Source organism: Molossus molossus, unplaced genomic scaffold (assembly GCF_014108415.1).
Source record: "Molossus molossus isolate mMolMol1 unplaced genomic scaffold, mMolMol1.p scaffold_m16_p_3, whole genome shotgun sequence".
Lineage (NCBI taxonomy): Eukaryota > Metazoa > Chordata > Mammalia > Chiroptera > Molossidae > Molossus > Molossus molossus.
The window spans coordinates 50,159,596-50,185,521 of record NW_023425366.1 but is presented as its reverse complement, the minus strand read 5'-3'; the positions used below and the strand labels follow the sequence as shown (position 1 = coordinate 50,185,521).

Sequence of the window (25,926 nt, the reverse complement as noted above, 5' to 3'; positions counted from 1 at the left end):
TCCTGTCGTGGAAATGTGCTCGGATGCTGCAAGTCAATGTACCTGAACTGTATGTTGTGCACGAGGTTACTGCTGTCAGTAAAGACGCAGCCCTTTGGAATATATACTGAGTGACGTCACCAAGTTTTTTTTTTCTTTTAAGCTTCTCTCACAGAAAGATGCCAGTCTTCTATATTTGTAAGGTCTAAGATAGAAGTTCAATCAAGACACAGACATTTTATTAAAAAATAACACACCAAATCTTAATTTACATGATTTCAGAATCAAGTTGATTGTAGTAGATTTCTCTGGGCTCTTCCCGCTCCTAGTTTCAGCTCAGCTCAACCCATAGTTACAATATCCAGTAAAAAGAGGTTCTGCAGCTATTCCGCGTCTATACAACAGTAAAGTATAAGTAAAAGATGTTTTAGATTGACATAACTCATCTCCATCTTAAAGAACTTAGTAGCTTAAATCAGAGTCACCAACCATAGTATTAATTATTTTAACAGGATTTTGAAGTGATTCAAGATGGGTTCAACTTATACCCAAATTCGATATGGCTATAAAAACAGTTGTATGTCCGAATATATCTTTTCCTTACAGGTATTCCCAATTTTTCCTAATTAAATCACTACTTCTTAGGTGGTATACATTTCTGTTTATAGAAAAAAATACCAAGGTGACTAACCATAAATAAAGTAAGGTTAAAAATTACCCTGGACTTAACAGTATCCTATCTTGAAAAATAAGAGTCTTACCCAACCATTCTGCAGCGGTGAGCTGCTAGTCTTCTGTAGGCATCATCTACATTTTTGATATCTTTCCGACTCCAGAGTCTTTCACCAATGGCGCTGGCCCGAGGCCTAAAATTTAAACCACATCATGTTTTCCAAATCAGTTTAAATTCGTGTTTTCTTAAAGAAGTAAGTATCTAAATCATATGCTTGGGGAAATTCCTTATGCTTTCCAACCTGGATGGAAAAGGAAATCTAAGGTACCTTATTAATTCAAATGTTATCACTGAAATTCCATACCATAGTCTTGGAGTGAGGTTAGTTGCATCCACATATTCTCCCCAGAGACAAGCTTCTCCACCAATGACAAGTTGTTTCTGTTCCTGAGAACCTACATTAAAATCATTGGATTGATGTAAGTTAAGTAGTTGTGGCTGAAGGCTTATATACAGAGGCAATCCTGATTTCTCCCACCCTTATCTCAGGGCAACACTTTTCTCCTGTAGTCAGCAGGACCTTGGAGATAGTTATGGTAGTGGCGTAAGAAAAGATGGCAAACTTGATTCCCACCCCGACCCTGTGGTTCACATACTACTTTTTAGCATGTGTCAACTAATGTGGTGGGCCAGTATTAAAGATACCATTTTATACTGGTTTTCTGCAAAGTAATTTGGTCACCAGAAACATTTCCCCCCCTGGTTGCCTGTGAATAGTGTGCCAGGCAATACAAGTTGGAATACCGTAACCACCTCTCCTGCCTTTAATATCTATCTCTTGGTAGTAAAAAAGAGACCAAGTACCTAATACTCTGTTTTATAGTAATTATGATTACTATATTGATTTTCAGAAAATTTTCCAGAGAAAGTTATGTGAATTCCTAATAGACCTACAATTTGGAAATGTTTTAAAAGAGCAAAATCTATTTTCTCAAAAGAAATTTTATATTAGTCTGGTGTACAAAACTGGGCAGAGTAGAATTGTTCTCAACAAAGGTGGTCTGAGAGCCTGAAGCTCCGTGCCCACTCCTCAGAACCCTGAGACTACACAGCCTGAAATCCATTGAACTAGATTAGAGCCTTGTGTAGGTCTTACATTGGAGAGGCTGTTCAGAAGAGAGATGCAAGGTTAATGCAGTCAAACACCTTTAAAACATAGAGAGTGAGCAAGCCCTGGCCAGCTGGTTCAGTAGGTTAGAGCGCCGTCCCGTACACCAAAAGGCTATGGGTTCAATCCCGTCGGGGCATGTACGGGAGGCAACGATCGATGTTTCTCTCTCTCCTTTCCTCTCTTTAAAATCAATAATTATAAACATATCCTCAGTTGAGGATTTAAAAAATGTAGATAGAAGGTAACAAGACATCCGTGAAAATGGAGATAAAATCTAAGGAATCTACTTTTGAAGTTCTTTTATTTAGGTAAGGATTTTGTTTCTTTCACAACATTTCTAACGATACGGAGGCCTTTCTTTTTAAATAAACACAAAATCAAGGATCAAACATAAAAGGAAGGAGAGTTAGTAGGTAATATATAGGTAAGAATTTCCTGGTGGGAGGGTAGGGAAGAAATTCAGGGTAATGATTTTACTTAAATCAGGGAAATTCACTTACCACGAAAATCAAGAGGTTCCTCTTCATAATATTTCATCCAGTCTTGTCCATAACTGATATAATCTAAGTACCACGGAGCAGAAATGATCACAGGGAAGCCAGCTGCTGTGACTCTACTGACTTCTTGACGATAATTTTCCGCTTTCCATACTTGAACTACAAAACCTTGCTGAGGCTATTAAAGTTAAACATTGCGATATTATTAGGTGTAGCAAATACAGTAGAGGAAATTTAAAGTCCTAGACTTATAACAAGAAAAATAACTTTAAATCCTTGAGAAAACATTTACATGGTCTTCTTTCCCCTTCTCCCTCCAAGTTAGTGCCAAATGCTATTTCTTACAGAGACTTAAAATTAGAAGTTACTTTAACCTTCAGGGTGGATATTTAACTTCTGCCTGTTTGACAACATGTAGATGTAATGAACCAAGGCTTTAGTCCCATTCTACCACACTACTGTTTTACTTACTTTGAAACTGGGAGGATGTCACCAACCCTTCTGGAAAGCTAATACTAATAGCTCGACTTGCAAATTCTCAGTTGCCAGAAAGGAAAATAAAGAATTCTCATTATGTTAGAGAGATGCCATTTAAAGTAAAAAGTGTACACTGACAATTTTACTTAAAAATACCTCGATAGCAACAGACTCATTTGTTCTTATCTCTTTGTTCTGCCCTTTCCTGGAAAAGGGAACTTACTTCAATTTGTGATTAATGCGACCGCAGGGAGTCAGGGGAGAGAAGAAGAGGAGGCACTAAAGAGTGAAGTAAATGGAAGAAAAGAAACAAATACCACTAACACTGATGTAAGTCTACAATTATTGCCTAATACAGTTCAAGTGGAAAAGGAAGCTAATTTCCCCAGGGGGATGCTTCTTTAGATTCCTTCCATCCACGATGTTAGAATATTAAGCTCTCATATTATCAGAATCAAATGTAGTCTTCATACTTCTCACCTTCACATCATTATCAAAAACCTCTTGCCAGACTATGGGTCGTTTCTTTACAGCTGAAATAATATCCAAAAGCCTACCAATGAAAAATAAAAGTAAAAGTTAATTCAGATCACAAGCTTAACAATATGTTTAAAGCATGCATATTCTCTACCAAGGACTGCAACGTTGAGAGGTACCTTTCAATATAGCACAGCTCATGAGCCGAGAGTGGTCTTTACATTTGTAAAGTATGTTTTACATAAAAATATGCAACCAGATGGGGCCTACAAAGCCTAAAATATTTACTATCTGGCCTTTACAGAAAGAAGTTTACTGATCGCTAGTATAGAGCAACACTGTCCAGTAGAACTTCCTGCAGTGATGGTAATGTGCTAATATATGTACTTTCCAGTATGGGAGCCACTGAGTAACCTCATCCAGCTATTGAACACTTGAAATGTGGCTAATGTGACTAAGGAACTAAATTTTTAATTTTCTTTCATTTACATGCTAACAGCCACATGTGGCTATGGCTACCGTACTGGACAGCACAGGTATAAAGTTAAAAACTACTCCTGGAGTTGACACAAGGGAACGGATCATAGGGACTGGATAGTGATGAAGACTTCGTAGGGTAGCCAGCGCTTTCTGCTGAGTTCGTGGAATATATGACTGCTGCCTATCTCTCAACAGTTACTGCAAAAGGCTTGGATACCACATTACTGATTTGAAGAAAGCGATGGATAATGCTTTCTTCTTTATGATTTTTCATACAAAGTATACAACACCTATACTTTAGCAAGAGGTAGAGAGAAAATGAAGAAATAAAACAAAACTAATAAGAGCTAAAACTTTTACTAAAGGTATTGATGAAATAAAAACACAAGTAGGCTCGCCCAGCTGGTGTGGCTCAGTGGTTGAGCATCAACTCATGGACCAAGAGGTCACCAGTTCAATTCTCAGTCAGGGCACATGCCCAGGTTGTGGGCCGGGTCCCCAGTGGGGGGTATGCAGGAGGCAGCCAGTCGATGTTCTCTCTCATCGATGTTTCCATCTCTCTCTCCCTCTCCCTTCCTCTCTCTAAACAATAAAGAAAAATTTTTTAAAACATAAACACAAGTAGGCTCAAGTAACTTACTTCTGCATATAAAAAGATTCTAGTTCTCTGAAATTTTTGCCGAAGCCTTTCTGCTTCATGAAATTCAGGATTTCTGCATTGGACTCCCTTAAAAAAAATAGAACAATGATTAAAATTTCATTAAAAGTTTGATATGTCCAATCTATTTAAAGTAGTGTACATCCTTACCATCATTTATGCCAATTTAAAACTGTTTAAGTTGTAGAGAGTAAAATAAGCCTTAGGAACTTAGTTATTAGTTATTTTTGTTTTCCACTGCAGATAATTTTTCCCAGAAGCTGACTTCTTGTAAAATGGCTTTCCCTCCCTCCTGCCTCTCTCCTCCATCTAAGGCTACTTGCAAAGAGGATTTTTTTAATTGGAAAAATCTCCCTCAATTACTCATTGCCCTCTTTCACTAAAGTTATTCTCATTCACTGGAGTCTCTTTTTTTAAATTATCAATTTTCTTCTGCATTTTGATTCTCTTTCCTAGAAGCTTTTACTTTCTCATACCACCCCAAATCCACCATCTCAGGAGTTGTGTTGCCAAATTAAAACCGTGCAAGCAGAGGTATTACCCCAAATCTTCCCTTTTCATGGGGAGACCTCTAAACCTACTTCAAATGCAATGGTTAAAATCAGGGATTCAGCCCTGGCTGGTTTGGTTTAGCGGTTGGAGCGTCGGCCTGTGGACCAGAGTGTCCTGGGTTCGGTTCCCGCTAAGGGCACGTACCCAAAAAAGAGAAAGAAAATCAGGGTTTTAAAGAATTGTCATACCAACATTTGAATTCCACTTCATCTCCTCCCAAATGAATGAACAGATCTGGAAATACCGAACTAATTTCTTTGAAAAATGTAGATAGGAAGCTGTAAGTTGTATTCAAAGACGGGTTTATAGGTCCAAAAGCCCCAGGTTCATGTAGATTGTAACATGGAGTCAGGAGATTTTTCTGACCTGGAGGAAAATATGAAGATTCTGTTCTTAAAAAGTGTCTTAATCACAAAGACATAGCATAGCATATGATAATACTACTTTATTTTGTTGAAGTTATAAGATTGTATACAGAGAGAAGCATCCTTACTAAGAGTTACTATGGTGAGTAATTCCAAATAAGATGAGGGAGAATTGTTTCCTGAATCCTGTCCCTATACCTCTGTTCCCCTTTCTATAAGCCTCTATCTTGAGGTTTGTTGTTGTTGTTGTTTTACTTTAGAAAGTGGGACGTAGGTAGAGGGGGAGAGAGAGAAAGAGAGGCAGACACACAGAGACATATCGATTGGTTGCCTCCCGCAGGTCCCTGACTAGGGCCGGGCTGAACTGCAACTGACATACCTGCCCATGACTGGAATTGAACCTGCGACTCTTTGGTCCTTGGGCCAATGCTCTAACCGCTGAGCCAAACTAGCCAGGGCGCCTCTCTGAGATTTTATCTGCTTTGATTATCTTGAATATTAATGATTCCCAAATCTTCAGCTTGCCCCAACCCTTTTTTCTTGAACTTTAATCCGATTTCAGATTCCCTGCTCAACACAATTAGATATCCTATCTGCATTTCAAATACAATCCAACAAAAAACAAAGATTCTGTTCCTTAAGCTCCTTCTGCAGCTTCTCCTGATTTCTGTATTCTGGTAAGAGCACCATTAGTCTATAACTCTTCCCTGTCCTTCTGGAGTCAATCGGGTGCCAAGTTCTATGGACTATATTTCCAAAATGTCTCTCTGTTCTGTACATAATTTTCCATTTCATCAGCATTCTGATTAGCACCTCAGTCTCTTTCCTCTTCTGGGCTGTCTCTTTCACATAGGTTTTCCCGAAGCGTAGCTCCCTGGTGTCGCTCCTCTGCGTCATAGCTGTCGCTGGTTTCTGTGTGTCCTGATGAAGCCTGCATTCCTCACTCAAGGCCTCTACACTGTACTTTTCCAGACTTACTTCCCACTATTCTCCATGTCTACCCTCATAATGTTTATTGAAGAATTATTTTTTTTATATAATTTTTTTTTCATCCTCACTGGAGGACATTTTTCCATTTTTTGTTCAGCTAGAGTGGGAGGGAGAGAGAGAGAGAGAGAGAAACATCGATGTGAAAGGGACACATCAAGTGGTTGCCACCCGCACGACCCAACCAGGGTCGGGGGCAAACTGCAACCGAGGTACGCACTCCTAGGGGGAACCGAACCCGGGTCTCTCTGGATCGCAGGCCAACGTTCCAACTGCTGAGCCAAACCAGCCAGGGCCGTTTATTGAAGAATTATAAGTGTTAGGTGCTGTGCTGTGTGCTTTTATTCATTCTTTAATCCTCAAAAAATTTATTTGAGAGCTACTTCTAACATACCTGTTCTACAGATGGGGAAACTGAGGATGAGATGTTCGATAACTTGCCTGAGGTCACTGTTTATAAGCAGCAGAAGAGGATTCAAGCCCAGGCAGTCTGACCCCAGAGCCAGCTCTAACCGCCTGTAGTACAGGCCCTCCTGTTCCGCTGCACTGCCCTCCAGAGAGTCCCTCCAGAACCGTGAACCTCTTCTTGGATCTCTCAAAAGCATTTCAAGTGTTACCTCATCCATAAAACCTCTTGAATTCACTTATGTTCTACTTCGTAGTCATTTTTATAAGACACGTGATAGTTACTGAATTATATCTGTTAATAATGCTACCTTTTGTATAAATCACAACAAAAAACAAAGTGAGCAAACACCAAAGTCATAAAATAAGAGATGCAGGACCTCAAATGTTCACTTTTTGCAACTTATAAAACACTTACCTTTTCCCCAAGACTGTGTATGTCCGGGAGTATCAAATTCTGGTATGACACGAATGCCCCATAATCGGGCATATTCAATCACCGTACGGACTTCATTTGGTGTATAAACATGAGACAAAGAATAGCTTCCCTGTAAGAGCCATATTGATAAAAATTTAAATGTACCAAATGGATTTGGTCCTGAAAATTGTTAAGAGATCTGTTTGCAGTCTGATATATCATAGCAGATTTTTCTAGTATCATAATGTATTAAAATAGTTCTGTGTCCAGCTGGTATGGCTCAGTGTTTGAGTGTCAACCCAGGCACCAAGAAGTCGCCGGTTCGATTCCGGTCAGGACACATGCCCAGGTTGTGGGCCTGATCCCCAGTGGGGGGCATGCAGGAGGCGGCCAGTCGATGTTCTCTCTCATCGATTTTTCTCTCTCGCCCTCTCCCTTCCTCTAAAATCAATAAATAAAAAATATTAAAAAAAATAGTTCTATGTGATGTTGGATTACTTATTTATATTATTTAAACCATGCCTTATCCATAAGCTCTCAGCACACTTTAGATTAATTCTACATTTACTGATAACACTATCTAAACCAACCCCTCTTGTTTCAAGAATATCTTCCATTATGCTCTTTCAACCTCATGTAATCATACAACAAAACAGAAATAAAATGTTTGACTCCAAAGTGAAATCTCTGAAAACAGTATACATTGCCCGTGTCAATTTAGAATCAAAATTCAAAGGTTACTACAGAGCATAGCTATTGTCTTTCAACATCACTTTAATTACTAGCAGCTTTCAAATCCCACCCCACCCCCAACACTCTCATAAGTGACCAGATGTTTTTTTAAGGCTACCTTCAGTCCCTTTATAGGTCACTTGAAAAATCAGAACCCAATATTGGTTATAACCAAAGATAAGGTCCATTAAAGGTATTACTGTAGCACATTTCTTAAGGTATAAATATATATAAAAATATAAATGCTCAACTTCTAAAAGTAGCCTTGCCCCATCCACCAAATCAAATTTATATCTAATCAAGATTAGATCTAATAGTAATTCTACCAGTTTATAGTACAGAAAGATATGTTGACATTACATGAATGCAATTAGCAAAACCCAGATTGTGGGAAACTATTAGACAAATGACTTAATTTTTTCATCAAAAAAATAAATTCTAAGGAAAAAACGAGATGGGCAGAGGTGGGCACCTATAGATCAAAAGAGAATTAGTAGACATATAAAATGACCACAGTGCATGGAGCTCGTACCCCAGTGCAATTTAAAAAAGAAAAAGGCCCTGGGGAAGTGTAAATAACAATTGGTTATCTGGACTTTTGTTAATTTTTTTTTTTTAGCTGCAATAATATTTTGGGTTTTTTGTTTTTGTTTTTTAAACAGTCCTTTTCACAAATGAGTTATGATGTCCTGGATTTGCTTCAGAATAATGGTGGGGAGTAAAGGTGATACAAGATTGGCCATGTACTGACTACTGAAGCTGGGTGATGAGGACACGGAAATTCATTAAATTATTCTACTTCTGTATATCTTTAAAATTTTTCATTATAAAAAGTAAAACAAAAGCAAACAGAAACACGAGTTGCTACTAGCATTTCAGCATATAACAATGGAGAAAACTTTGGAGTTAGGGCCAGAGCATGAAATTTTGAGTCCTGGCTCTGCCCACTTCCTAACTGCAACTCTGGACAAGGCATACAGCTTCTCAGTTTCTGTCTTTGTATTATACGGATTCAAGTAAATGACACTGAGGCTCACAGCCGGCTCCACTGGTCTGTCAGTACAGTCAATCCGAACAATTCTGAGACTACCATTAGTTTCTAAGGAGCTCTCATTTCTAAAATTCCTTACTTCATGTAGTTTTTCACAGAGAAAAAGAACAGTCATTTACCGAATTCAAAATAATTATTTAAAACATATACAGTTGGGCTACTAGATAAATATAATTACTTAACCTTATTTGAATCATGAATGAGTCAGGTCTACATTCACTAAGGTTTTAAAATTTTATTTATATAGCCCCTAGAGATTGTTTACCTTTATAATAACAAATATAAAAACAGGATAGCTTTATAGATCTAAAATGCTAAGCCACAGCCTATTAAAAAACATTTAAAACCATGAATATCTAACTTTTACATTTTAATTCTATCCATAAGAAGAAATATTAAAGCTACAAACTTCTGAAACTACTAAACTTTCTGTAGACAGATTACAAACATGAATTACTCACTTTATTGCTTAACTCTGGAAAAGTGATGCTCTGATAGGGGAAAGACTGGTCATCAACTATGTGCCAGTGGAGTACATTGAACTTATTAAAAGCCATGGCGTCCTGCAAAAAACACGTTGAAAAATTATATACCACAGATACAACACACAATCCAATTTACATATCCCCACTCAGGATCGCTTCTCATGGGTCTGTTTCCTTTCAAAATTTTCAGCAAAGAAACAATGTGAAAGAAGTATAAATCCTATACATGGCATATCACATTTCAAAATGCCTGTACAGGTTGGCCGGTGTGGCTTAGATTTTTGTTTGTTTTATAAATAGGATTACATTTCTTGGTACATCATTTTTATCATTTATTTTATTTTACATGTCTCAAAGTCTATCTTGTAAATAGCTTATAGTTGGGTATTGTTTTAGTATCTAGACTTTTTTATTTTTATTTTTTATTTTAGAGAGAGGAAGGGAGAGGAGGAGAGAGAACCATCTATGTGAGAGAGACACATCGATCAACCTTCTCCTGCATGCCCCCTACTGGGGATCGAACCCACAGCCTAGCCATGTGCCCTGACAGGGAATCCATCCCACGCACCAGGAGTTAGCAGGTTCTATTCCCCATCAGGGCACATGCCCAGGTTGTGGGCTCGATCCCCAGTAGGGGGCATGCAGGAGCAGGTTGATCGATGTGTCTCTCTCACATAGATGGTTCTCCCTCTCCCTCTCCCTTCCTCTCTCTAAAATCAATAAAAACATATTTTTAAAAACAAAAAGCCTATATGGAATTTGTATTCATTCTAAACAGTGAGTTGTAACTTTGCCCTATGGGAAGGGAGCAAGCTTATAAATTCCCACTAAGTATTTAGGGGTCAGCCAAGAGTAGAAAGTAGTTCTTGGCTGCTACTACTGCTATATTTGGGAATGGAACATAGGAAAAATGAGGCATTCATTTAAGTACCAGCGCCTATAATTCCCACAATTCTGAGATTTGAGTGCCAGCCCTTCCTAAGAAATATATGGTACAAATGCAATACAATTGCAATCAGAATTCTCAAAAGCTTGGGGGAAACTGTCATGTTTACTCTGGAGGAATTAACAATAAAATGTTCATATAAAATATAAGGTTATTCAAAAAAGATTTAAAATAATAAGGGGGGATATTTGCCCTACCAGACATTCAAAATTTAAAGTCTCCCTTCTTCATCAGGGCTGAAGGGATTTGTTGATACATTTGGGAAACAGCTTACATACAAGGGAATTGTGCAAAGGAATATTTATATATTGAGGATAATGGCAAGAGTTGCATTGTCAGAGAAGGGGTGTCCTTGTGGGTTTTTTTTTTTTTAAATCCTTACCCAAGGGTATTTTTCCATTGATTTTCAGATAAGGGGTTGCGGGGGGGGGGGGGTGAGGGGGGAGTGGAGTACATTGATTGGTTGTCTCTCGCACGACCCTGACCAGGGCCAGGACAGAACCACAACCAAGATACATGCCCTTGACTGGAATCAATCTCAAGACTCTGGTCCACGGGCCGACACTCTAATTGCTGAGCCAAACCAGCCAGGGCCCTCATGGTTTTTAATAAAGACCAGGAGATGCCAAACTTTATACATAAAGGGACAGATAGTAAATATTTTTATTTTGGAGCCATATGTTTTCTGTTACAATTGCAGTTGTAAGGCAAGGCAACGTAAACAAATGGACATGGCTGCATCCCAGTAAAACTTCATTTGTAAAAATAGGTGACTAGCTGGACTTGGTCCTTGGACTGTAGTTTGTCAACCTCTGATATAGATAGATACAGAAATAAGTAAAGATGTATGTATGTGTTCACATAAATGTACATAAATATACACACAGACATACATTTTATAGCTCTGTCTGCTGAGGGCCTGGAAGCAATGAGTACACCTACCGCCCAGGTTTTAGTTTCAACATATCATTCACTAAGTGTTTGTAGGAGAAAGTCTGATTCTAGGACTGGGAAAGAGAAAAGGCGAGCCTGGAGCAGCATGTGCTAACATGTAAGAAATGGCGCAAAGACAGGAGACGTGGACTCCTGCCGGCCAGAAGTGAGACAATTTGACTATTAAATAGGGATAGTAACAGATTATGGTCCCCTCAGAACACAATAATCCCTGAGTACAAACTGATAAAAAATGAATACTTAAAGAGAAACTCTACCTTGCAGTAAAAGGCCGTATCAACTAATAAACACAGAAAGAATGATGGAATTTAGAAAATCACCTCCTGGGAGCCAAGTTAGTAACAACTGATTTAGGCAAAAATCATCCTGATGCAAAAACTAGTTGGTAATCTAGCTGGATGAAGAACAGGAATTTTATGTACTCTCAAAATACTGTCCCAAGATAATTACTTACTAATAAGTATAAAATACGTTTTAGTTAAACTTTACCTGGAGAAACCTGGCAGATGACACCTTAGTCAAGCTGTAAGAGTTAATATTACCAGTAATGGAATAAATAAGACATTGTTGCCCAGCCAGTGTGGCTCAGTGGTTGAGCGATGACCCATGTACCAAGAGGTCGCCAGTTTGATTCCCTGTCAGGGCACATGCCCAGGTTGTGGGTCTGATTCCCAGTGGGGAGCATGCAGGAGGCGGCCAATCGATGTTCTCTCTCATCAACGTTTCTCTCTCCCTCACCCTCTCTAAAATCAATAAAGAAAAAAAAAATGTTTAAAAAAAAAGGCACTGTGTCCCCTGACATGCATGGAGAAGAAGAGTATCACTTCTACCTTACTGTTGCTAAAAATGCACAGCCTGAATCTAATCATGTGGAAAACAGACAAGCTGACATATATTCTACAGAGTAATTGGCCTGTACACTTCAAAAATGTCAGTCTGGAAAGACTCGGAAAGATAAATGGTTCCAAATTCAAGGTGGCTAAAGAGGCATGACAGATAAGTGCAACACCTGATCCTGCACTGGACGCTGAACCTATGGCCCTATAGAGGACATTACCGGAACAACTGATGGAGTGTGAAGCGGTCTGTGGGTTAGATGGTAGTACAATGACCATTTCCTGATTTATGATGGTTGCAGTGTAGTTATTCGGATAAGTGCTATTTTTTAGGATATCCAAACAAAAATATTAAGGGGTACTGGAGCATCTTATGTGCAACTTGCATATGGTTTAAGAAAAATATGTTTAAATAGAGAGAAAGATAAGGCAAATATGATAAATTATTATTTTAAGTTGTCTGGGTAAGATTGCTCAAAATGATGTTGGAACTACAGGCTAACCATTGGGAAAAAATAAAATGAAAATAATCACCTATAATACACTAAATTCTAACAGAATCAAGAATTTAATAAGAAAAATATAATATTAAAAGAAATTTTTAGAGGTTTTATATTTATACCCTTGTTTTGTTGCTTAGCTCCTAAGGTAAAAAACAATAAAGGATAAGAATGAAAGATAAGACTTCATAAAAAATTAAAACTTCTATAGGCAAAAGACACTACACTATAAACATAGTTTTAAAAATAAATTTAAAAAAACTTTACAATATATAAGCAAATATAAAAGTATCACTGACACATCTATAAACAGAACATTACAGAGCTCTTAAATCAACAAGGAATTAATATTGTAGACGACAAAATGGATGTTGAAAATAAACTTGCAGTTTACAATGCAAAAAAATACAAATAGCTAATAAGTAAAAGAGGCTTATATTCTAAAAATCAGAGAAGTGCAAATTAATAAAAGGAGATATACTTTATCACCAGATTAGCAAAGAATATGGCAAAGGTATGCCCCACTGCTGGCCAAGCATAAATGGTATGTCCTCTCTAGAAGGTAGTCTGACAATTTGTACCAAAAAATAAAATGCATACAATCTTTAAGCCTAGAGATTCACGTCTAAGAATTTACCCTCAGTACATGATCCTGACAAGTGTGCAAATATAAGAATGCTTACTCTGAAGTGCTACTTGTGATAAAGAATTAACCTAGATGTCCATCAGCAGGAGACTGGTTAAATACATATCACAGGATATAAAATGAAAAATTCAATTGTTTAAAAAGATGTAGGCCTTACATATTTTTTCACAGAAAGATGTCCATGACAGCCTATTTTAAAGGTAGCTAAGTATAATTCCATTAAAGTTTTTTTTTTTAATTCACATTATTTGTTAGTATATTTATTTAATTCTAAAATGAGATAAATGAGACATAGAACTTATGTTGATCTTTGGTAAATTATGAGATCATTACCTATTCTATTAATGTCTATATATATCTATATATACATATCTATCTATTTATATATTTTTTTATCCTCACCTGAGGACATTTTTGCATTTATCTTCAGATAGAGCGGGAAGAAGAGAGTGAAGAAGAGAGAGAAACATCAATGTGAGAGACACACATCGACTGGTTGCCACCGCACTGCCCCAACTGGGGCCAGGGACAAACTGCAACTAAGTGGGAACTGAACCCAGGACTCTATGGCCCGCGGGCCGACACTCTAATGGCTGAGCCAAACTGGCCAGGGCTATTTATATCTATATTGAGTGAAGTTTTTACACTGAACATTTTTTCTATTTCATAAAATAGAATATCTTTTGGATGGAAAAAAGTCAGTATTAATGTAATGTAAAAATAATTTTTAAAAATTGTTTTTCTTTATAGATTTTAGAGGGAGAGGGAGAGAGAGAAACATCGATGAGAGAGAACACTGATTGGCTGCCTTCTGCACGCCCCCCACTGGGAATTGGGCCCACAATCTGGGCATGTGCCCTGACCGGGAATTGAACTGGCGACCTCTTGGTGCATGGGTTGATCCTCATCCACTGAGCCACACCTGCTGGACTAAAAATAAAATTTTAATAACATGTGTTTGTAAATGATCAAATAAAGGTGCAGAAAGACATGGGAGGTAAAGCTCCTACTGCTACAAATTGGCAGTGATGATGGGGGTGAACCGATAAAAAGTCCACAGGAGAAAACAGTTATTGTCAGCCTGGCACCCAGCTCTTGCCGCCCGAGATCCCATATTCCTTTGGAATATTTCCCTAGGAATAAAGCAGCTCCCGGACTTTCTATGCCCCTGTGAAGAAAGTGGAGGTCACAGAATTAAAGGACACCAACTAGAGGTACAGTGACCACATAATCCTAACCAAAAGTCTAGACCCATGATTTAACAAATGGGAGTATACAAAGAGGGCCAACGGGCAGTATTAAAACTATCTTTCTCTTAATCCTGCTCATGTTGAGTCCCCTTCTTCTCCCCTGCCCCATGAAAACAAGAGGGTGATTCCCTAGGGGAGTCTCTACTTCTCAGCTGAGGAAACCCACTTCACGAGGGAGAGGGAAGAAAGCTCAGTGCTTATACTTAGTATATGACAAATGAATCCCCCATTCCAACCTGTATAATAGCACAAGTAAACAACATAAAGGACACAGCTTCAGAATATACAATGGATTAAAATAAAATAATTACCTACCAGAGTTTTAAGAATACTCTTAACTGGCAGATAGTGTCTGGCTGTATCAATTAAAATTCCTCTATGAGGAAACCTTGGAGAATCAGTAATGGTGGATTCATTCATGGTGAACTATAAGACAAAATAATTTTTTATTTATTTTTAGAAGTTTCTCCTGACTTTAGCTCAAATAAGACTACATCTATCTATGCTAATATTGAATAAGAAAGATTAATTTAGAACAAAAAAAAAGTGAAAATTACATTTACCAGCTAAGATAAATATTTGAGGAGAAAAAACCTTCAAGAAAAAATAAATAGCTAAAGAGTTTACATTTTTCTTGTAATATGTCTCCAAAAATGTTGGTAAAATATGATAATCATACTTACAGCCCCATAAGCATCTTGGTAAATTAATTGGCTAAAGGTCTCTAAACCTAGGGAAAGTAAAATTTATAATTTATTGCATAATTTATAAAATAACACATTGAAACAATATAAGTTACATTATCCAAACACAGAACCATAACCAGGTAAGGCAAATAAAATTAAATATAGTGTTATACCTTATCCTCTAACATATTTTCTAAAATCAAAGCTCAATTTTTTAAAAATCCCTGTTGCTATTAATAAAAATGCTTTACTTCATTGTTCCCCGTAGCCTGTGTTTTGTATGAATGATAAACACAAAAAAGAATAGTGATTTAATAAAACAAAATACCAGTTCCTAATAAATTTATAGCATTATTAGTAAGAGTTTTTATGACAAAATATTATAGACATTTTAGAGGGCAAAAGGCTCAAAACACCATGAAACTAGAAATAAAGGCCCAACTTACAACGTTTCACTCATAGCCACAAAGACTGTCTCCTGAACATTTTTTTACTAGGAGAGTAGATCTTAAAAGTTTTCATTCACAAGAAAATCTTTAAAAATTTTTTTGTAACTATGTTAGTGATGGATGTTAACTGGACTTACTCCGATCATTTCACAAAATATATACATATCAAATCATATGTTTTGCACCTAAAATTAATATAATGTTATGTGTTAGTTATCTCCCTCCCCCAAATATTAGGCAGGAAATAGGAAGGAAAAAAAGTTCAGTCATTTTTGCTATTCCTTCCCTCTCAAATACAGGGAAGAATCACTGGGATTATCTGTGGCAATCACTCAGTTACCATTTTGTTACTGGGAAAGTCTGATGGTAGACGGACAATTAGGACTTCCTAGACTAAAATCGAGGCACTGAATGTTCTCCAAAGTTCTTTACTTTGATGTGGATCAATGCAAACGTCAGGAAAGCTGTTTCCCCTAACACACTCCACACAACAGACACATCAGACTAATACATGCTTCAAACTACATGACATTACAGTCAAACCTGTTTTTAAACATCTCTCATCTCAAACAATTGGGCTCTTGACCCAAGTTGTTCATGGAAAAAAATGTCTCAGTTGTTGAACAAAACTTTGGTTCTCAACCTGACCTTTTCTTTTTTTTTTAAATCCTCACCCGAGGATATTTTTCCATTTTTTGTACAGATAGAGTGGGAGGGAGAGAGAGGAAGGGAGAGAGAGAGAGAAACATCGACGTGAAGGAACACATCGAGTGGCTGCCACCCGCACGACCAACCAGGGCCGGGGACAAACTGCAACCGAAATACGTGCCCTTAGCGGGAACCGAACCCGGGTCTCTCCGGACCGCAGGCCGACGCTCTAACCGCTGAGCCAAACTGGCCAGGGCTCAACCTGACCTTTTCATGCTGACACCTGTATGATCAGTCACGAGTCTCTCAGGTGACAAAGGAGAGAATGTGTGGGTATGAGTCAGTTTACTGCTAAACGCAGAATTGTTAACATCTTAGGAAAATGTGCTATGAATATTTTCATGGTTTTTTTTTTGCTTTTGTTGCTACTTATTATTATTAAATATGTACAGTAAGTCACCATGGATGCTAAGAAAGTTAGTGATAGCAAAGTGAAAGGAAAGTTGTAAGAACGATAGAGCTTAAAAAATAAATACTTGCCAAGTCTGATAGAGGAGCTCACACATTTATCTGGTACTGAGTACGGCATGGCGAAACTGACCATTAGCACAATTTAAAAAATAAAGAGGCCACCAAGATGCTGATGTTGCCAAGGGCGTGAAAGTGCTCACGAAACAACGATCACAGGCAATTGTGAAAAGTTAAAACGGAATCATTAGGAGGTCAGCCACAAATTATTTCAATTTACATTATTTCTAATGGGAAAAAATAATTCAATTTTCAAACAAATTGCTTTTTGAACAGTCTCCTGGAATTAATTAAATTTGAGAACTGAGGTTGTGTGTGTGTGTGTGTGTGTGTGTGTGTGTGTGTGTAATGTAGATGGTAGTGATTGCAGTTACATTTGTAGTAAATATTTATGGATATTTTCATGTTCTATTTTGAAATGAGATTATAATCATGCCACCTTTATTATGACTATAAAACAAGATGATTATTTGATTAATGTGAGATAATGTTCAACCCGAGTCAAACCTAAAGCTGCCTTTATTTTTAAGTACCATGACCTTGGTTGGTTAGCTCACATTAAAGAAAATTATCATTTTTACAAACTTTAGTATTTAGAAGTCAGTACAATAATATCTACTAAGAAGTAAAAGAAGCTTTTGCACAGCAAAAGTAAAGGACCCAAAGCCCACGCTTTGAAGTTCAGGCTCTGAAATTCACAAGAAAAGCTTTAAGGTTTTGCTCTGCCCACTGCTTCCACTCTGGAGTGTTCCAACCTCTCTTTATCTTTCACACTGTTCCAGGAAACTTGGTTATGTTTCTAAATCCACAGGAATTTAAAATGGGAGAAGGAGTCTCCCTTTCTGTCACCATGGTGTGTGCTACTTCCTCATCATGTTTTCTCACAAGACCTTCAGGATCATGTGATTCATGGCCAAGGAAGAAAAGCAGACTCGCCCCATTCCCGGGGCATTCAGATGCGAATGGGCAATCAGACCCTGGAGAAGGGCTGGCTGAGCTGCTGGACTCTCGCGAGGTGGCACACGTCTTCAGGCTGTGTCAAGGTCATGAGCATCTTCCCATATCAAGCTGAAAACATCACCACTTTATGGACAGTTGGATGTGTTTTACTGGGAAGATGCTTTTTCTCTTTGTATGCTACTGTATTAGTAGGCTGGTTCAGTAATAAATATGGGAGAACTTTTAGTTTAATAAAAAACAAAAAATAAATAAATAAAATTCGGGGGGAAAGGTGCTTGCGACTGAAGGCAGCAAGAAGTGACAGTGAAACAGAGTCCCCCCATCCGATCAGGTTGGGGCCATTCACAGCTCTAGTACACTCCAGTTCCAAGAGCATCAGTGAATCACAGCACTGAAAGTAATAACCCTCAAGCATTCTTAAAAGGTAAAACTGAAATAAGTTTGGAACTACTCAACAAGCCATTCTGTAAAGTGTCCAAGGAAGCTAAGCTTTGCTGTGCTTGATTTCCCAAAGCACCAACTGAAAATATTTCTTTACTAGAAAATAACCATGAAACTACATAGACCTTACCTCGTAATGCTCCCCAGACTCTGTTGGCCTTGAGCAAAGCCACTGGTCCTTTCACAAGTAAAGTATCTGTATTGAAAAACAAAATTTGTTCATCCTTCAATGACACACAATAAATTTCCTAAACATGTAATTGGTATTTCATTCTTTTCTCCTGAGCTCCAACTGGCTCCTGTATATCTTCACTTAAGATGTCCTGGAGATTCCTTTAACTCCACACGCTCAACACCGAACTCCTTCCCCTTTCCTGCGCCACACACTTCACCTGCCCGTCTCCTGCTCTCCGCTTCCGAGTCGCAGCACCACCCTTTAGCCAGCTGAGTTCAAGTCAGGAACTTGGAGGTCATCTCCATGATTATCCTCATTTCTCCCTCCAGGAGCATTTTATCATCTCCAACTGCCCCTCAACAGAGTAGGGTTATAGTTAAGCTGAGATTTTAAGTCAAAAGTGCAAACATTCCTCAATACCCACAATTCTTTGGTGAAACCCCTGGTATAGCTCAAATCTTCCACTCCCGTCAGGCCAGAGAAGGGTCTCTCCTACTCTTTCCCTTCTCCTCCTGTGCTTCTCTACTTGCCCTGCACCCACCTTTCCCAAGTAACCCCTGAAATATGCCTGAAGACTGATTTCCTAATTCACTTTGGCTTAATTCAGCTTTGTCCCACTCCATAAAAAGTGTACACTCGTCAAGGGGCTCCACTACTGGGCATGGGCGGGGGAGGGCTAAATCTTTCAGTCCTTGAAATCATACCCTACCCAAGGTGGCCCTAGTAATTTTAGTTTTTCAGTTTGGGGTGGAGCCACCACAGGTAAAGTAAAGCAGACAGCACAGACCGACTGAAAACTGACTGAAAACTAACGGGTAATTGATGTAGACTTTGCCACAGATAAGACACTCAGGGGCTGCAGGTTAATGATTCACTATTGCATCTGGGCTACATCATCACCCTCCACCACCACCCTAAGATAAGATAGTTAGCTGCAGGTAGGAAAAGAGTTCCATCAACAGCTAGTAATCGTGTGACACTCTCAGGAGGCAGTCTTCTGACAAGGTAGCCTTTTCCACCAGAAGACCAAATGATGAGTTAGCTAAAGTCCAGACTAAGAACAGTATTGCTATTATGACTACACCCAATCATGACTCCTCTCCATCTATATAAAATCGTAGCTACCTAGAGCTAACGGTTCCACTGATCACTGTTTAAAAATCATTTTTTGCCATGTTAGAGTTTTGGGATCTTACAGAAATAGCACAAAGAGTCATCTAAAAACATTAACATTTTGCATGTACTTGAAGCATCCATCGGTTGCCTCCCACATGCACCCCGACTGGGGATTCAACTCACAACCTGAGCGTGTGCCTGACCAGGAGCTGAACCAGCCACCTTTAGTGCGCAGATCAGGGCCCCTTCCTGTACTTTTGCAAAATACTCTTTTTTCTTTCTAATATTTTTTAAAAGATATTTTTATTGATTTTTTTTTTTAGAGAGAAGAGGAAGGGAGAGAGAGAGATAGAAACATGGATTGGCTGCCTCATGCATGCTCCCCAACCAGGGACCGAGCCCGCAACCCAGGCATATGCCCTGGCCAGGAATTGAACTGGGACCTCTCAGTCCATGGGACAATGCTCAATCCACTGAGCCATGCCAGCCAGGCCATACTTTTGTTTTAAAGGGTGTGCATACAAATAACATCAATATATTCTTTAGCCAGGCCGGTATGGCTCAGTGGTTGGGCATTAACCCCTATACTAGGAGGTTGCTGGTTCCATTCCCAGAGGCCCAGGCCCAGGCTGAGGGCCGATGATCCCCAGGGAGGGGCGGTGCTCAGGAGGCAACTGACTGATGTTCTCTCTCATCAATGTTTCTCTCTCCCTCTCCTTTTAAAATCAATAAAGAAAAATATAAAAAACAAAAATAAAAAAAATATATTCTTCTTTAAAAACTGTGAAATATTACAGGTCTCCTTTGAGATGCCCACTCAACTCCCTCTATTGTCCTCAGAGGAAACATCAGGATTTTCATACATGTATGTGTAATAAGAAAATATAGAATTGCTTTATGTGTGCTCCTGCTGATACATAAACACACATAAGCAAATTGTATCAAACTTTCTTGATATATGTAACTATTTCTCTATAGTAGAAACTAGTCCATTTTTGGTTCTGATTTTTATTAGTGGACAATTCTGTAATACTTGTCACTTCCTTTGATATTTCCTCACACTTGAACAAAAGTTGATATCTTATTTTCATTTGTGTGTGTCACTTTTATCATCGTTGTCATCAGGAACTTGTTTAAAACTTGAAACTAGTTGATCCTTCCATGAGAAAATTTCATAATCAGCTTGTCTCAACAAACTCCTATTCAGAATAAAAAGGGTGTGCAAAGCTGAATGGAAGACAAGCTGTAACTCTCTGGTCTCTCTTTTCTGGAATGTGTAATATGTTATTATAATGACAACAGTCAGCAAAGATTCCATGATAATTTAATGATCATTTCTATCTTCATTCAGATTGCGAAACCTAATTCATATAGTGTCTGAGTACTGTCAAATGAAACCACACGGTTAATGTTGGCAAATTATCCTGTTTCCCTTTCAAGAACAGCTATAGCATTGAAGAGAAATGTATTCTTAAGAAATTTCATCTATACCAAGAGGATGGGGCAGTCTAGGACAAAAGAGTCACTCTTTTCTCATATACAGTATCCTTTCTATTTTTATACCCAGCTCACCAGTCTGCTCTCTGCACTAATCTATGTCATCCATGTCTTCATATCGCTCCACTGAATCCTTGGTACAATTCCACATTGTTCCCACTGAGTACATCCTATGGAATAGGCCTGCCCAACTGTTTATTCCTTCCAAAACAATTGGGGAAAAGCCTTAGAGAATGTTTTAGGCAACCAAAAAAATCATGTAACTAAATGTTGATTATATTATTAAGCAAATAAAATAGCTCCATCTTCCCTGAGTTCTGCATTGTCTTTCTGTCTAATTAGATTTTAAATAGAGACAATGGATATAAGCATAGATGTGTCTTCAAAATAAAAGTTAAGAAATTACCTACATGTCCAAAAATACCCGTAGTCAAGTAAGTTATGGCACATCCAGATCGTGATAGAGCATTACTAAGCCATTAAACATGAAGTCTCACTAAACAGAAAAATAATTAGTGAAATACATGTTTATAATGTATTGTTATATTTTAAAAACAAAATACAAAACCACATGTGCAGAATTAACTCATTTTCATGTCAGTACCATGTTTATATTTATACATTTGTAAAATATTTATACTTTTAAAAAATCTGAAATAATAGTGATTAACTGAGTGCTGGAGTTATGAATGATTTATTTCCTCTTCACTTACTGTACTTTTATCATTAGATTTTAATTGTAGGATTTTTTTTTTTATTTTTTTTTATCCTCACCCGAGGACATTTTTGCCTCAGATAAAGAGGGAGGAAGAGAGAGAGAAACATTGACGTAAGAGAGACACATCAAGTGGATGCCACCCACACGACCCCAACCAGGGCTGAGGACAAACTGCAACCAGGTACATGCCCTTAGCGGGAACCAAACCCAGGACTCTCTGATCCACGGGCTGATGCTCTAACCGCTCAGCCAAACTGGCCAGGGCTTTAATTGTACTTTTAAAAACAGGAATTAGAAATTCACTAGCCAAGAACTCATTATAGCTCATGGCATGGAGGCTGCTTTTGGCACATAAGTCTGTAAAAGCTTTAAACATGATACGTTCACATTACACAGGTACTCACAGGACTCATCTGAAGAGATATTGGGGAAGCTTTCACATTCTGAGTCAAGGACAATTGAGACGAGAAGTTTCTCCACGTCCACTTTATCATGAAATCTAGTAGAGGGACGCTGCCACTTGTGGGTTCCAAAAATGTAGTTATGATATCTGTGTGAGAAATAAATTCAAACAAATGTTAAACCACTTCAGCCAAGTTTTAAATACATATGTGGTAGCAGACATTGTAGTTGACCCCTCAAATCCATGCCATCCCATGTTAGTCCAACTGTAGGCTCTCACCCCAAACTACACATTAGAATCACCTGGGAAGTTTTTGAAAACACTGATGTCCAGACCGTTAGAACTAGGATCCTGGAGAGTAGGATCCAGGTATGGAAATTCAAAAGTTCTCCACACTCCTAGGTGATTCTTATGAAGTCCCCAATAAAGAACCAGTAATCGTAATCAAACCAGTGATGGTAATCCAATCACTCTTGAGTGTACAAGCCAATTCTGACCAGTGATGGGGTGGGGGTGGGATATAGGAGGAAGTTTCCTCTCCTAAGTGAGCTACAAGAATACGTTCTGTGTGTGATACCTGGACCAGGTGCACCCACACTAAAGATGGCAGAGCAGAGATGGAAGGAAGACAGATTTCCTAATGATCCTGCTGAGACAAGTTAGTCAACCATCCCTGAAATCCTCCCTGCTTTTGGACTTCCTGGTATGTGAGATAACAGATTTTCTTATTGCTAAGCCATAGAGTCAAGGTTCCTGTTACCTTCCAACAAAAATGTCCCAGCTAATACATAAACCTCCAAGAAATATCACCAGACCATGTAATTCTCACTAGGGCCTTGACAATTTACCATATGCTGTTACCCAAGTATCAGAGAAAGAGGATATTAAATACACACTTGAATATGATAAAAGATCAGATAGGCTTCAAAGCAATTGTTTAAATATTTTTTGTGGCTTTTTTTTTTTAAAGAATAGTTTTATTGATTTTTAGAGAGAGGAGGGGAGAAGAGAAACATTGATGTGAGAGCACACGTGCCATCGGCTGCCTCTTGCATACCCCATACTAGGGGCTGGGAATCGAACCAGCAACCTTTTGGTGTGAGGAACAACATCCAACCAACTGAGTCACACTGGCCAGGGCTAAATAATATTTTATAGATGCTGATAAGCCAGAAGGTTGTGTATGCTACTTATGTGTATGAATGTCTTGTATTTTTCCAAAGTAAGGAGAGGTAGGAAAGTTGCCATGAGTTTGGAAGTGTATGGAAGTTAACCAGTAAGTGGAATAGAGGAAGCTGCTGAGGGCCCTTTTCACAGAAAAACCTTGACAGATTCTAAAGGAAACTAAGATCACTGAACTCTATACTTTAAAATGGTTAAGACTGCAATCTTATGTGTATTTTACTACATTAGATGCTGGCTTGTCCCAAATAAAGAAAATCTTGGCCTTGGATTTTAAAACTCTTAACAGCAAACTCAGAGGGTTCAAAGGCAGTGGTGTCCAAGGTACAGGCATACGTTTTCTTGTGCTTCACAGATGTGTTTTTTACAAATTAAAGGCATACAGACTGCAACTCACTTTATGTGAGGCTTGCTTTATTTCCATGGCTGGAACTGAACCTGCAATATCTCTGAGGCATGCCTATATCTGGGTTAATTCAGCCTTTCGGGAGCTGAAAGGGAAGCTATCTGTCCACTTGAAATAAACTAGCATGGGATGGACCTTGTTCTGGAGGCCGAGGAAGCAGCCATGCACCACACAGCTCTGCCTGCACATGCAGACTGCTGCAAAGCAGTTCGCCACAGAAGTTGGACTCAAGAGAAGAAGACAGGAGCCATGGGATCCTGAACAATCTGGGGCTTAGGATCTGGGAGTTCCCAGCTGCTGGAAGCTTTGGAATGTCTCCATCATCTCTAAATCTTTCCAAACCCACCATGCTTTTACTCTGAAATAGACACTGCCCCTCCCGAGTTCCTAGAACACTCACCTGAATGCTTTCAAGGCTTAGCCATAAGGGCTGTTTTACAACCTGCTTCCTAACAACAGCAGGGTATAATTAATAGTTGCTTCATGCCCGGTGCATGAATTAGTTAGGCAAACTCCAGATAATTACCCACACAGCCTTGGAATGCCAAGCCTTGCTTTTACACCAACTCACAGCTGACTCAAGTCCTGGTTATCTTACCATTGTGTACTTGTCACCATGCTTTCTTGCATATTCACATCACTTCAGCATATTACCAGGTCCTTGTTTTACTAGTGGCATGGCACAGAAGGAAAACTCAGTCTTAAAAACTGAGTCCCAAAGCAAATATGATAGGTGTGTTTGTTTTTAAAAGATTGCCAAGCCGTGATCTTCCTTTAGATGACTCTCAGGTACTTTTCCCTTCTCAATACACTAGGCAACCAACCACCTTGTTTTTTACTTCTTCAGCTGGACTCCAGCCATTCTGACCTGTTAGTATGTTCCATACCAAAGTCTCATTAGGGTATGCGTCTAAAATGAAGGTAACAATATCCATTTAGTTGTACAAAACTGAAGGCAAGGATGAGCCTTCTCTGCTCTCAGCTCTGAGCTGAAGCCTCAGGCCTGCCTGGAGCCAGCAGGTGTTATTAAGCTACACTACCCACTGGAGACAGAGACAAAACCAGGGGCATGGGGGGAGACAGTACAAACAGGACCTATTTACAACCCTTCAGGGCACTAACTCACCTTCAGGACAGTCCCGCCTACAGGTGTCTCACAGTGAGGGGACAGCATGTGGGATGTTGAACTATCTCCTCTTTACACAATTCACCCTGCCTGTGAGCTGATAAAAAACTGAACAGAAGTCGAGAGAGAGCAAGCACAGGACTGGTGCTGGGAAACAAAAATTAGATGCTGTGGTGTACTGACCACGTCAAAGTAATTAGATGACAACACCGAACATTTTGGAACAGAGATTTTGGGAGGGAAGGGTAGTTTCAGACAGTATGCGCCCACCTAAGGCCTTTCTGCCATCTGAACTGTCACCAGAGTAGGGGTGGTTGGTGAGATGGCCTATAAATGACAATCAAGTTCGAGGAACCGCCCCAAACTTTAAGCACTTATCTTCCTCCTAAAACTCCCTTCGGGTGAGAAGCTGCCTTTTTCCTCCCTTCCTCTCACCCTCCCTCACCCTTCACTCCGCTCGGAGGGGAACCTGGCCGGAGCATCCCTCAGCAAACCAGGGTTCCTGGGCGCCCAGGCTGACCCTGAGGAGGCAGGAGGGGATGGGAAGAACTCGGGTGTCGGTCCGTGTTTCGAGCTGGCTGCCATCTTCTAGCCTGGCCAAGTTACCAACCAGCTCAAAGACCGTTTCCTGGTCTGTGAAATGGGGGTAAGACGCCGGCGAGACCGGCGGCTGTGCAGGTGTCCGCCCCTCGGTCCCGCGCCTGCACGGCGCCCCAGGGTGGCCACCACGGGGTCCCGGGCCCCCCGCGGCCGCCGGGCTGGAGCACTCACCGCCGAAAGGCTTCCTGCAGGATGGTGCAGGAGGAGCTGGCCTTGGAGGAGGGGTCGTGGGTGATGTAGAAGTCGTCGGGGGACAGCTGCAGCAGGCGCGAGGTCAGCTGCACCGAGAGCGGCTGGGGCCACAGGGTCGGTCTCCACGAGGCCAAGGTGCAGGGGACCTGCTCCGACAGCAGCGCCAGCGCCGCCAGCGCCGCCAGCAGCCCGGGCAGCCTCGGAAGCCCCAGCCCGCGCAGTTCCATGGCCGCCTGGCTGCTCGGTGCCTGGGTCTGCGG

The 25,926-nt window shown here is 39.6% G+C and overlaps 2 protein-coding genes across 5 annotated transcripts in view; one reads left to right on the top strand and one right to left on the bottom strand.

Annotated features, from left to right (window-relative positions):
* GFM2 (GTP dependent ribosome recycling factor mitochondrial 2) overlaps positions 1-3,359 on the top strand; it is a 60,270-nt gene extending 56,911 nt beyond the window's left edge. For 2 of the 4 annotated variants that reach the window (XM_036278928.1, XM_036278929.1), the window contains exon 19: positions 3,012-3,354. The gene's annotated coding sequence lies outside the window, so the exon portion shown is untranslated. Of the gene's footprint in view, positions 1-3,011 lie in introns of all 4 variants that reach the window. The other 2 variants (XM_036278930.1, XM_036278927.1) reach the window with 2 other exon arrangements.
* Positions 197-25,926, bottom strand: HEXB (hexosaminidase subunit beta). The gene is made up of 14 exons (XM_036278931.1): positions 25,646-25,926; positions 22,162-22,307; positions 18,382-18,447; positions 15,223-15,269; positions 14,855-14,965; positions 9,384-9,485; positions 7,140-7,269; positions 5,153-5,330; positions 4,395-4,481; positions 3,278-3,350; positions 2,324-2,498; positions 1,017-1,107; positions 741-845; positions 197-373 (listed from the first exon to the last, which is right to left on the bottom strand). The coding sequence occupies exons 1-14, from the start codon at positions 25,891-25,893 to the stop codon at positions 316-318; spliced, it is 1,617 nt and encodes a 538-aa protein (XP_036134824.1). The 5' UTR covers positions 25,894-25,926; the 3' UTR covers positions 197-315.

Coding starts and splice junctions, on each gene's coding strand:
- HEXB (XM_036278931.1), bottom strand. CDS start 25,893: ATGGAACTGCGCGGGCTGGGGCTTCCGAGGCTGCCCGGGCTGCTGGCG. Junction 15,270..18,381: donor AGTCTGGGGAGCATTACGAG/GTAAGGTCTATG, acceptor TACTTTCCCTAG/GTTTAGAGACCTTTAGCCAA. Junction 9,486..14,854: donor AGAGTATTCTTAAAACTCTG/GTAGGTAATTAT, acceptor TGTTTTTTGCAG/GACGCCATGGCTTTTAATAA.